Here is a 13,442-nt window from a genome sequence, read left to right on the forward strand (position 1 = left end):
GATAGTGTTGACATTTTATGGCACCTTTATAACAGTTATGTTTGTGACATGAATGAGGATATCAACAATTTATTGAACATTTGTCATCTTAGTTTTTAATAGATGAGCAAATAGACACAGAAAGGCCAAGTAACTTGCCCAAAGTTATACAGCAGGTAAGAGGTTTCCTGTCTACAGTGAGGTCATTTATGGACATTCAGAATTATTTGTAATATGGACTAATCTTTTCCTGCACTTTGTTTTATATGCTGCTGTTTTATGCTCTTTATTTATTTTTGGAAAGTGGGTAATAGATTTGAAAAGAGTTAAATGCTGCCTGGACGTTACTTAGCTGCCCTTGTCATCCGTATTTCTGACGATCCTTTCTGAGCTTAGATAGCCCTATTTGTGTCTCCCACGAACTTTACCTATATTCTTGTCTTTTCTCTCTAAGATCAGGGTTGATCAGCTCTCCCTGAAAGGGAATCTGGTTATTTGGTGGCTGCTTTGCTGAAGTGTAGTTTGGTTGGTTTAGAGAGGGGAAAAGGTCAGAGGCAGCAGATGACGAGGGCCACTTCTCCCCTGTACTTTCACTGACAGCGGGTAGGAAGTCTTTCATGTGCAAGAAGTGTCTCCTTGCTGTGCCTCCGGAACGATTTCTGCCTCTGGCAGGAGTCTCCTGTATCATGCAAATCTGTTTGTTATTGCAGTCTGTGGAGATGATCTGTGTGTCCACGTCCCCATCGCTGCTCACAAAAATGGCCACTGGGAAGAAAAAAGCAGCTTTGTTTCTGACACGAATAAGTTAAAGTTTACTCTTTCCTGTGTCCGTGGTGAAAACTTTACCATACTTCCCCTCATTTAGACTATATGGACTATGGAAAAGCCACATGTTAGAAATCATTAGCTGACTATACATTATACTTAATTAAAAACGTAATGCATCAGGAGGAGAGGAAAAAAAGGGACAAATGCCAAGTTTCAGGAAACCTCAGGATGGGTCCGTCTCCCCTCCTCCATTTCAAGCTCAGAGTAAAATTTTGCTTCATATGACTATGTATGTTTTTTTAAAGTGAGAAGGTTATAAAATGTGTTTATTATTGACAGGACTTAGAGACTATTAATCTCTGTGGAGATTTTATATTAGAAGGGAATAATTTGATATAACATAATGATACAATATTTATTGCACTGTGCTTTATAGTTTTCTGGACATTTTCACATAGTATTAATTATTTGATCTTTACTAGAACCTGTGATTTGGAAAGAGGTTAAGTAGCTGACTTAGGTTCGCCAGTAAATTAATGGTCAAACTGAGGTTAAAACTGAGCTTCCTGATTTTCTGTGAGGTAATTGCTCTGTTGCACATAACCGTCAGATCACACACACACAGACAGGTCAGCGTCTGACTGGAAGGGGTTGTATCTTCTGGCTTCAGACACTAGAGTATGTTTATCGGTGGAAGCTGATGCTATTTATGAATCAGGGATGAAAGTTTAAGAATTCTATAAGCTTTGTCATTCAAGACACTGGACTGGGACTGGACTTAGGCACAGAGCCCAAAGTGTCCTAATCATTCAGAAAGTAATAGCTAGAAAAATAGACGTAGCACCGAAGAGCTGAAATTGATGATGAAATGACCTGCTCCCATAATGGAAATGCAGAAAGACAGCATCATACAATGAATGTCAAGGGCAGTGATGGAATAAGAATCCACACACTTTCCATTGGCCTCTGTACCCAGGTGTCATATTTTCATTTATATTTTTAATGCATCTTTTCATCATGTCTTCTCAGGGATGTATACCATCGTCAAGTCATATTGACATTAACCATAGTTGTATTCACTCCCTTTCTAATAATACAATTTAAATCTTTCAGCTTAAAACATTTCTTAAGAGATTTCAAAGTCCTCTTTATTTGTACTTGTTCTTTCAATTCAAGGCAAACTTCAATAGTCTGCTGATCATCTAGAATTTTTAATTAGGAAAAAAATGAAACCCTTCATTTGTTTCAGGCATGTATGGAATTTCAGCTACTGAATTAACTGGTATTTCGCTGTTTCTTATACAGAGTGGGAAACCACCCATCAGTGATATGTTCACAGACCTCAAAGATGGAAGGAAACTATTGGATCTTCTAGAAGGCCTTACAGGAACATCACTGGTGAGAGAATGTTTGAGAACCAGCTTAATGGAGTGTCTGTCTCTGATCATTATTGATACCTGAAGACTCACTGTGCGTACTTACAATGTTAAGGCTGAAATAGGAATATTGAAAAAGAGTTTCTTAATGAATTCTTTGATAGAGCAATATTTAGGCTTTCTGGAAGGTTCCATTTTTATCAAAGATAAAAATTACCTTAGAAGTTTATTGCTCTCAGATAGCCCAGCAGAGAATTTCAAAGAAGAATGGATATGTGAAGAGGGGATAATGTTTTGAGTAATAGTATAGAGACAAACAATAAACTGTTGTTTAACAAATATTAAAACAAGGTTGTTAAAAGCTATGACATTGATTTTTATTCAGGTTTTCAGTATTATCTTTGCATTTGTTTCTTCATCAAATCCCACTCTATTACTTTACGTGTGAGATACTGTGCTGTCACACAGAAGTAACTCTGCTAATGAAGGGGATGCATTTTGTGGGTGCAAACTTGAACACCAGAGGTAGAATTACTATAAAAGGCATAGAGAGATGCACTCCCGGAGATGAATCCCTTTCTTGCCAAACTGTGGGTTGTTACACTCTCCCTTTTGCATTCCAGATGGTGGGTAGACCCTGTTGGAGAGGCTGATCTCTCTCAGATAAGATTCCCTGGCCAGTGAGGCAGAAAGAAGCTGCTGAGATCACCTTTCCCCAGGTGGTGATTCCTGCCTTCCCAGTGAGCCCTTGTAATGCTAGCTGGAACCTGGGAGAGTGCTTCTGAATCCCCCTGCTCTGTGCAGTGTGGAGGTGATGCCACTTCTAAATCTCTCTGCATCCAGACTGATTTAGATAAAGGAAACTTTGCCCCCAAACTTGTTTGCACAGTAGAATCACCAGGGAAATCTTTCCGTGAGTTCCAAACCTGAACTACACCTGAGACACACTAACTCACAGTCTTTGGGGGTGAGGTCAGACAGAGACATTGGTATTTTTGGAAGCTCCCTGGGAAATTCCAGTGTACAGATAAACTAGGGAACTAATATCTGAAGATGTTGTTGGTGAGGGAGTTTGCGTTCTGTCGACGTTGGCCCGCACGTGGCCTGACCTTCTCAGTGTCCGTGTCTGAGGAGGTGCATGGACTGTCTCATTTGATTTTGTGTTTTGTTTTCCAGCCGAAGGAACGTGGTTCTACAAGGGTACATGCTTTAAATAACGTCAACAGAGTGCTGCAGGTTTTACATCAGAACAATGTAAGTTTGCCGTGTGACTTTTGGAGGTCTTTGGTGCCCCCCAATGATTCATTGTGAAAATTATTCATTCATTCATTTATTTGTTGTGAAACCAGCATCCTACTCTGTGCATTGGCCTCAACTAATTTTTGGAAACATTTTTCTTAGGAGAAGTATTGAACCTTTTCTATCAGTGAAGGAATGGTCGTGCTTTTTCTGATTGCTTTGTTGATCTAGGGTACAAATCGTACATTATTGAGATTTAGGTTTACCTGATTCTCTAAAATGAAATTTCTCTCATCATGCACTGGTATCGCTGTCCAAAGGTGCTAAAACAAAAACCTGGGCTTCTGTGGAGAAATTGTCTTAAAAGTCCTGTTTTCATTTTCTTAGGTGGATTTAGTGAATATAGGAGGAACTGACATTGTTGACGGAAATCACAAACTGACTCTGGGGTTGCTTTGGAGCATCATTTTGCACTGGCAGGTGGGAAATTTTTAATCACTTCTTTATAGGAATTGAAAATGTATCATTTGTGTATTAGTTTCTTAGGGCTGACATCTTAAAGTACCACAAACTGAGTGGCTTCAGCAACAGAAATTTATTTTCTCACAGTTCCAGAGAAATCTGAGAGCAAGGTGTCAGCTGGATTGGTTTCTTCTGAGGCCTCTCCCCTTGGCTTGCACACGCTGTCTTCTCTGCAGCCTCACGTGGTCTTCCCTCTGTGGGCGTCCATATTCTAATCTATGCTTCTTATACCAAGATACCAGTCATACTGGATTGCCCCCCACCCCATATGGCCTCAATTTACCTTATTACTTCTTTAAAGACCCTATCTCTAAATACATTCACATTATGAGATTACTAGGGGTTAGGACTTCATTCAAAATATGAACACAATTGAACTCATAACAGTTTGGAATGGAAGAGACTGACTGCTCTATTTTCCTGGCATAGAAAAACAGTATCTTTTTTAATACTAAATTTAAAAATTGACATAATTTTAGTTGAAAAAATAGCTCAAAGAATTCCCAGATACCTTTGACTCAGATTCCGCAGATGTTAACAGTTGTCTATATATCTATGTTCTCTCCCTTTCTCTTAGCTTAAATACATCATTGTGCATTTTCTAAAAAGCAAATCATTCTCCTGAAAACAAGGAATTCTCTTGCGTGACTACAACATAATAGTAATATCATAACATAAAATGTATATAATAATAGTGATATTTATCGTTAATTTACTATGTCTTGTTAGTCTTCTTTATCATGTAATAGATTCTTTCTTTATGTTTCAAATTTGGAAAGTCATTTTTGAAGAATACTGGACCGTTATTTTGAAGACTGGCCTTCCATGTTGGTTTGGTTGATACTTTCTCATGCTTAGATTCAGGTTACTCATTTTTGGCAGGAATGCCACGAAAGTGACATTGAGTTCTCAGTGTACCACATCAGGAAGCATGTACTGTTCATTAGGCCTTTTCTGGCAGTGTTAACTTTCAGCATTTGGGTCATGTCGCTGCAAGTGTCTCCACTGTAAAGTGACTTTGTTATTAAAATATATCTTGTGGGATATACTTTGAAACTGTGTAAATATTCGGCTACTTATCAAATCTTTGTCCATTAGTTTTAAGATCCATTCATAATTCTTACCTGATCATTTATTGTTATGATGCTTGGCAAATACTGATGTTCTAATTTCATCATTTCTTGTACATTTTATTAATCGGTTTTCTACTTGTAAGGAAGAGCTTTCCCTTATCTCTTGTTTATCTATCTATCTATCTATCTATCTATCTATCTATCTATCTATCTATCTATCTCTCTCTATCCATCCATCCATCTTTCCTTCCATCCATCCATATATTAGTGCACCCTCAGGGATTTTTACTTATTTAGTAGGTTATAATTTTCTACTCTCATTATTTATTTTGATGTTCATATTGTCCTAGATTTGGCCCATGTGATCCAGCTCTTGTTTCCTTTTGATATGTCCACATCATTCTTTGAGCCCTTACTTAAAACACATATATTACTTTAGACTAATGTTGTAAAATATTAGTTCTTGATTATAATTGTCAGTGCCACTAGGAAAGGTATAGCAGTCTTTCATCTTATAGTCAGTCAAAAGTTCTTCCTTGCATCCTTGTTTTTGTAGAAAATAAAAACTAAGTTTTATTCCTATTAAATGGTCTTTGTAAATATATAGTATTAAAACATTACTTTTTTAGTGACTATGAAAATAATGTTCATTGTTGCCAAACCTAATATAAGTATTGCTTAAGATATAGAAACTACTGTAATGTGTAAAGGTGATGTAACAATCATCTCCAAATCCTAGTACCCCAAATAATTCCTGTTCAAAATGCATTTATCTTTCTAATGTTTAAAGGAAAGTTTGAAATGAAATGAATACCAATGACCTCATCCTTAATAGTTTATTAATCTAATATTCCTTATTCAAGGACTTGATTCCAGTAACTGTTTTAAGTTATAGGCAGGCATGGTTTCTCTTCCACAGGTCAAAGATGTCATGAAGGATATCATGTCAGACCTGCAGCAGACAAACAGCGAGAAGATCCTGCTGAGCTGGGTGCGCCAGTCCACCAGGCCGTACAGTCAGGTCAACGTCCTGAATTTCACCACCAGCTGGACGGATGGACTTGCCTTTAACGCGTTGCTCCACCGACATAAGTGAGACATTACTCAGACGCGGGCTTTCCAAATCTGTGACTCCTCTCTGCTTCTCTCTTACTACTTCTCCCAAAGCCCTCTCCCCACTACCACCGCTGTCCTCTCTGCACACGCGCTACCAAAACATTAAGAAAAGAAAGGTCATGGAAGAAAACTACCCATCCAGTCTTCATTTCTGTAAGACTTAAATGGCACCGTGCAACCTCCATGGTGCCCTCTACATCTTTTTAAGTTAAAAAAGTGTAAAATGATTCACATATTACAGTTCAATCCTACTCATTCAGCACTAACCAGTAATATGTACAAAGAGTTGTGTTAGTGTTCAATCTCGTACCAAAAGGAAAGTTCTATAAATTTAATGTAATCCCAATTAAATACAGAAAGTGATTTTTTTTTTCATGAAACTGGTAAACAGATTCTAATGATATGAAAGACCAAAGGTCCAAGAAGAGCCAGTACACTCATGAAGAAGATCCAGGCTGAAATGCTTCTCAAACAGAAACCAAAATTAATTATGCAGCTATGTTAATTAAGGCTATGTAGTACTGTGAGTATGCTAGTGTAACTATAGGCTGAACCATGTGAAATTGTTAATATTTTACGCTATTGGACATATAAGAATGGCAGTTTCATATATTGCAACCTGACAAATAAAGAGCTCACATAGCTCTATCCTGACACATAACTGAACCGATATTTCAGATTAATAGATGGTATGGCACAATTGGTTACCCATATGTAAATAATTTATTGGATCTCTACCTCACGATACCCACAAATAAATTTCAGATGAAGCAAGGATTTCAATGTGAAGGCAAAATTTATTATATGTTTTATTACTATTTTAAATTATTTATTTTCTCAAGTTTTGATTCCTATATGTTCTTTGCTGGTCTACAAAAATACAGTTGACTTTTTACAGCTTAGATCTGGAAACTTGTTAAATTTTTACAAATTTTCAATTTGTTTCTGTGGACTGAAAAAATTTTTTTGATAGACTGTCCATGAATTATAGGTTTTTTCTCTTCTCTTTTCTTTTCCCTTCATTTGTGCCTCATCCTTCAATACAATGTTGATTTGAATTGGTGATAATGAGCAGAAAGTTTCCTTCTTGATAATGAGGGAGTGGTTTTAATGTTTTACCATAAGAATGATATTTGCTGTAGCTTTTTTGATATACTTTTTATCTGGTTAAACAACCCCCAAACCCAATCTTCTTTCACTTCTCCTTTATCAGTTTAAGGAGGTTACCCTTTGTTGCTAGTTGGTTAAGAGATGTTGTTAGAAAACTTGAATTTTAGCCCAAACTTTTTTTCATTGATTACTTAATTGATTTATAAGTATGTGTGGAGTACTGTCTCTGTGCTAGGCACAGGTTGTATATAGAGAACAAAATAGGCAAAAATCCCTGTTTGAGTTTACATTCAAACAGAGGGGAACAGACAATAAAAAATAATAATAAAAGAAGCTGTAAGTTGTACAGCATAAAGAAGTGATAAGCATGCTCAAGCAAAATTTACCTGGCAAGAGGGCAGGAGATACTTGGCATGTAGGAGGCCAGTGGGTGCAGTGGCATGAGTAGGGGGTGTCATAGGAGATGAAGTCAGAGGGAACTGGGGTGGGAATGGAGGAGGCAAATCCCGGAAGTTAGGTTAGGTAGGTCTAAGACGCAAGAACAGATAGAGTGCAGGGAAAAAAAAAAGATAAACTTTTGGTTAAGTCAAAGCAGTAGTAATGTCCAGTTTGAGGGATTAAAATAAAATCAGGATAGAAATAAAATACTAGACAATAGGAATATGGAGGAGGGTGACTGGAGGGAAATTCTTTCAGGGCCTTTGTTTTAGGAGCAACCTGTGAGCAGATTGAAGCTGGATTTTTCTACTCTGCTAATCTTGGTCTTTTAATTGGAGAATTAGTCCACTAACATTGATGGTGATAGTTGATGTATTTAGGTTCATTTTTACCAATTCTTTTGAGCTTTTCATTTCTCTTTTCTGTATCTTTTTTCTTTCTTGTATTGGTAGGTTCTCTCCCCACCCCCCCTTTTTTCTTTTACTATTTAGGAAATATTATATGACATTTCTAGTCTTTTAGTGGTTACTCCAGAAATTTTAAATGGCATATTTAACTGACACAAAAACCTTAGAATGTTTTACCTGTTGTTTTCATATTTATAAGTTACTTTAAGATATTATATATGAGACAAGCCTTTGAAATATAAAATTAAACTTTTAATTTAAACTCACAAATAAAATCTAAAACTGAAATGTATTAGATTATAATCATGACCACTTTGTTTCCACATATTTCATCTTTATTGCATTTTGTTTGCATGGTGATATTTCAGACCTGAACTCTTCAGCTGGGATAGAGTTGTCAAAATGTCTCCGATTGAGAGACTTGAACATGCTTTCAGCAAGGCTCAAACTTACTTGGGAATTGAAAAGCTGTTAGATCCTGAAGGTATTGTTTGGTGTTTAATGTCAAGTTTGATTTTGCTTTACAATTTTGAATACTTGAAAAGCAGTGTTTTTCTTTTTAGAATTAATTATGAGAACTGAGTAGTGATTTTCCTTTTGAGGTATGGTGCAAGTCATTTTATTGCAGACAAGTTATTATTACTTTTGTACTAAACAGTTTGTAGAATCCTTTGGGAAGAAATTTAATTACATCATTGGAGAAGAGTTATTTGATACCAGTATAAGATTTAAAGTTTTAGAAAAACAGAATTATTAGATAAACAATTCAGTATTTGGTTTATTTCATTACAGTGCATTTTTATGTAAGCTTTTTGCATGTGATGTAAAAATTTTAGTTACAAATGTTGTAGAGTTGAAGTCTAGACTTATTTTCATAATATAAATAAAATCTGTGGCATTACCTTAAATGGTAGCTGGTCTTTGAGCATTTGGGGGAAGCTTTCAGGGAAGAATTTTAAGAAATGGGATACTGAACAAAAATAAGTGACTGTCTTTGCCTTTGTCTCATATATGAAATAGAAACTTACTGACCTATGGTATTGCAAAGATCATATAATTGTATTGTTTATGGGTACTCAGGATAGTTATATCTACCATTGAGCAATTCACATATTTTGGACATCTAATTTAAGCTGATCCTTATTTTCTTCCACTTTCAGATGTTGCTGTTCAGCTTCCTGACAAGAAATCCATAATTATGTATTTAACATCTTTGTTTGAGGTGCTCCCTCAGCAAGTGACTATAGATGCCATCCGTGAAGTAGAGACACTGCCAAGGAAATACAAGAAAGAATGTGAAGAAGGAGAAATGAATATACAGGTACAAGTCAATTTTTATTGAAATGTTTGACTTGCCGTATTTCTTTTCTCTTAGGTACTAGATAAAAATACTTTTAGGGGATTTTTTGTCTTACCTGAGAACATCTTGGTTTGTCAGCTTATGTAAGCCTCAGAAGTTCAGTTTATCAGGAAGAACACTGCCACATGTCACATGCATGTAATGGAAAACCATGGCTCAACTGATTTTATTAAGAAGGAAAATATATTATTTCACACAATAAAGCTGGAGTTAGGGTCCAGAGCTGTGATCATGCTCCCGCTTCATGACGTGCTTAAGAACCGATGTTTTTCTTTTATTTGGTCGCCATCTTTTATCACTGTCATCATGTGCTGAAGATGGTTTTGCTCATGTCAGCCTAGCTTTGTTCTAAGTACTAATTTTCCTTTTGCCTCTAACAAAAGGATGTTTACCGTTATGTTTTCACAAGGACTATCAAAATACAAGCTTTATTTTCCCTTTCATTTAGGAGGAATAATTGACAATATGTTACTTGGGGAGTTTTTCACTTGAAGGCTTGCATTGGTTTTACTCATTACGATATAAATGAGTTTTTTTTTTTTTTCTTGTTTCTTTTCCAGGAGATATAAAGTCATGAATTTTTCTTCCTGAATTATCCTGCCTTGAATCAATCTATATTTTATCTTAATTCTGTTTTAGTCTAATTAGTCCTCTTCACAAAATGAGAGAATCTTAATAGTTGAGCGAGATTTTTAAAACGTCATTTGGTGCAACACTTTAGCAACCAAGAAAGATACACATGAATTTCAGAATAGGAAAAACACTTTAGAGGGCAGAAAACATGGGCGTTGAGGCTTAAATTTTATCCCTGTTCCTACTTGTTTTGGATTGGTTACTTCCCTTCTCAACCACAGTTTCATCTGTAAAATCTGGATAAAACCATCCAGTTCATAAAGATAATGAATTCAGAGTTTCTAAAATAATATTAATAAGCACTCAGTAAGCAGCAGCTATTATTATTGTAATTTTTCCTTCTCAGTTTGTTTTGTTATCATTCATTCTCACTCAACAGGTTCCTTTTAAAAAAATGTTACTTAATTCTCATATAGTGATAATGATCTTGAATTGGCATAGCATCTCTTTTTCTTTCTCCAAGGTTCAGAAAACTTATTATTTCAGATTTTTTTGGGGGTAGTAGGTACCAGTCCTTTTAATTTGTTCATTTAAAAAAAATAGCACGATTTATAGGAAAAGAAAAAAAGAAACTTACTGAGGAAAAGAGGGCAAAAGATGGGGCCAGATTGTGAACCAAAGGCTCTTTTTAGTTTTGAAAATCAAATGATGCTGAGGAAAAGCTGTAATTTTTTATAATTGACTAAAAAAATGCTGAGAAGCATTTCCCTCTAGTAATATAGTTATTATCCTGCATTAATGATGCACCCTTTTAAGCGGCTCAGAAAACCTTCTGAATTTGCTTTTTGGTTTCAGAATTATGTCTTTATTGGATTGGGTTCCCTTTGTTAGAAAACTGGGGTATTTTACTTCTTATCATTAAGGCCAGTCTCTCTTAAAAGGGAAAATTTCATTTGCCTTTTATGATGAATATGTAGATAAAATTAGTGCTTCTGCTTAGGGTTTAGGGTGGCATGATAAGAATTGCAGAATCCTTTTGCTAAAGGATAAAGAACAAGCGTATTAACATTAACCTCTTCATTTGCATGCTTTCATTAGTGCCTTAGAGATTGAATTAAGTTAATTGAAGAAATAAATGTGGTCAAGTTTTCATCATCTCCTCTGACAGAGCTTGCCATCTGCTACTTTGCAATGAACACTAACAGCCAGCCTTCTTCCCTTGCTCTTTCTACGAACCGGTGCTATAGAGCATTAGGTGGTCAGCAAATAATTCCTGCATTTCTCTTTAAATTAATCTCTCACTCTTGTTTTTTAATTAAAAAGTTTCCTCTTGTGTTTTAATTAATACCTTCTGAACATTTGCATTTAGATAATTCCTTTCATCTCCCACCTCACAGATCCTAGTGTGTATCTCATAGTGTGTATCTCAGCGACCTTTGGCTGGTCACTCACTCACTTTCCTAGTTCTCAGATATTCTCATTAGAGCATAGAGGTTTGGTACTAAGTGGTCTCCAGGGTTATTTTGACTCTACAGTTTCAGAATTTTAGGTCCAGAGCGTAACTCATTTTCCCTTCTCTGTCTTTGGCACCATCTACTCCTGATTACCCATGTTTTATCTGTGTGTTCACTGATTCATATTTTTAACCCCTGTCTACAGTTTACTGGGTCTGTTTGTTTTTTCCTCTATAATGTCTCTGGGTTATATTTTCTTTTTGTTCCAGCCTTCATGCTAATGAAAGACCTAATCTTGTCCTGTAGTTTACAAGACCCAGCCTACCTCCACAACTCGTCTCAAGCCACTGCATTGTAGTCACGTGGACTTTTTCCTTTCCTTCCCCAAGATTCTTGTACGTGTGGGTTCCTCTCTATGAAATGCTCTTCCACCCACTAACTGCATGGCAAGCTTCCCGTCTTCCCTCAGTTTCAATGGAACTTTTTCAGAAAAGTCTTCCCTGATTAACCTATTGAAATCCAACCCTACACACACGTACACACTCACAATCACTCGCTCAGTTTCTTGCTGTTACAGTGTTTTTGTCAACTATGTTAAGAATTTTAAATTGTATCTTAAGAGCATTGAGAAAGCAGTGAAAAATTTTAAGTGGGGAAGTCTTAGGATGTGATTACATTTTCCCCGAGATCATTCTGACAGCTTTGTGAGAAGTGGATTGTAGAGATAGGAGTGTGGGTGTCAACGGGAAGTAAGAACCCAATTAGCAGGTTAGCAGGCTATTGTCCTGAGGACAGATGGCGGTGCTTGTGGAGATGGAAAGGTCTGGATGGACTGGGGTCACATTTTGAAGGTAGGAATGGCTTACATATTAAATGTGAGAGATGAAAGAAAGAGAAGCCAAGGCTGGCTCCCTGGTCATTAGCTGGAGGTGGTAAGCGCATGAAGCAGCCATTTATTGAAATGGGAAAGCCTGAGGAGGAACAAGTTTGGGGAAACAAAGGGTAAATATAGACATAGTTTGATATGCTGATGACTTTGAAGTGAAGATGTTAAGGTAGTTGGACAGAGGAGTTAGGCTTTTGGGACCAGTAATATAAAGGCAAATGTCTGTAGGATGTAGACGGTTCTTTAAATCCAGTGGGAATGAACAAGTCCACTCGAAGTACACAGAGAGACAAAAATGGGCCCAGGACTTAATTTTGAGGAGATTCATTACTTACAGATTGGCAAATGCTACTGAACCAGGAGCTAAACCCATGTGGTATTACTGAAGTGGGGAGAGCTTCGGGGGGGTGGGAGTGGGGGTGCGTAGCCAGTCAGGTAGAACGCTGCTAAGTGAGAAACAGAGGGTGACCAGATCTCTGGGTTTGCTTGGAATGGTTCTGGTGTATGTGTATTGCCCTAGCACTGTTTTTATAAAAAAATGTTCTAGGTTGTTGATTAATTACATGGTCACTCTGAAGAAGAGGCTAGAAAAGTGGATTTGTCAGTGGGAAGGTTATTGGTGACGTTGGCAAAAACCTTTTCATTGTCTGGTGGAGATGCATACAAATCTGAAAGGGAATGTTAACAAACTGTAGCTGTTAAATACATGAGCATTTCTTATATTATTCTTTATATATTTTTGTATGTTTGAAATAACATAAAAACTGTGGGTGATAGGCTGTAGGCAAATTTTTTTTTAATTTTTTTATTTTTTAACCTTTTTTTTTAAATTTATTTTTTAAATTTATTGGGGTGACAATTGTTAGTACAATTACATAGATTTCAGGTGGACAATTCTGTATTACATCATCTATAAATCCCATTGTGTGTTCACCACCCAGAGTCAGTTCTCCTTCCATCACCATATATTCGATCCCCCTTACCCTCATCTCCCACCCCTCACTCCCCTTACCCTCTGGTAACCACTAAACTATTGTCTGTGTCTATGAGTTTCTGTTTCTCATTTGTTTGTCTTGTTCTTTTGTTATTTTTGGTTTATATACCACATAGCAGTGAAATCACATGGTTCTCTGCTTTTTCT

The 13,442-nt window shown here is 36.5% G+C and overlaps 1 protein-coding gene across 1 annotated transcript in view; it reads left to right on the forward strand.

The window, feature by feature from the left end:
* UTRN (utrophin) overlaps positions 1-13,442 on the forward strand; it is a 463,855-nt gene that overhangs the window by 105,011 nt on the left and 345,402 nt on the right. The window contains exons 4-9 of the mRNA XM_074333962.1: positions 2,053-2,145; positions 3,300-3,377; positions 3,750-3,842; positions 5,877-6,049; positions 8,397-8,512; positions 9,189-9,349. Of these exons, the coding sequence (XP_074190063.1) occupies positions 2,053-2,145; positions 3,300-3,377; positions 3,750-3,842; positions 5,877-6,049; positions 8,397-8,512; positions 9,189-9,349 (714 nt within the window). The remainder of the gene's footprint in view (positions 1-2,052; positions 2,146-3,299; positions 3,378-3,749; positions 3,843-5,876; positions 6,050-8,396; positions 8,513-9,188; positions 9,350-13,442) is intronic.

Source organism: Rhinolophus sinicus, linkage group LG05 (genome assembly GCF_036562045.2).
Source record: "Rhinolophus sinicus isolate RSC01 linkage group LG05, ASM3656204v1, whole genome shotgun sequence".
Lineage (NCBI taxonomy): Eukaryota > Metazoa > Chordata > Mammalia > Chiroptera > Rhinolophidae > Rhinolophus > Rhinolophus sinicus.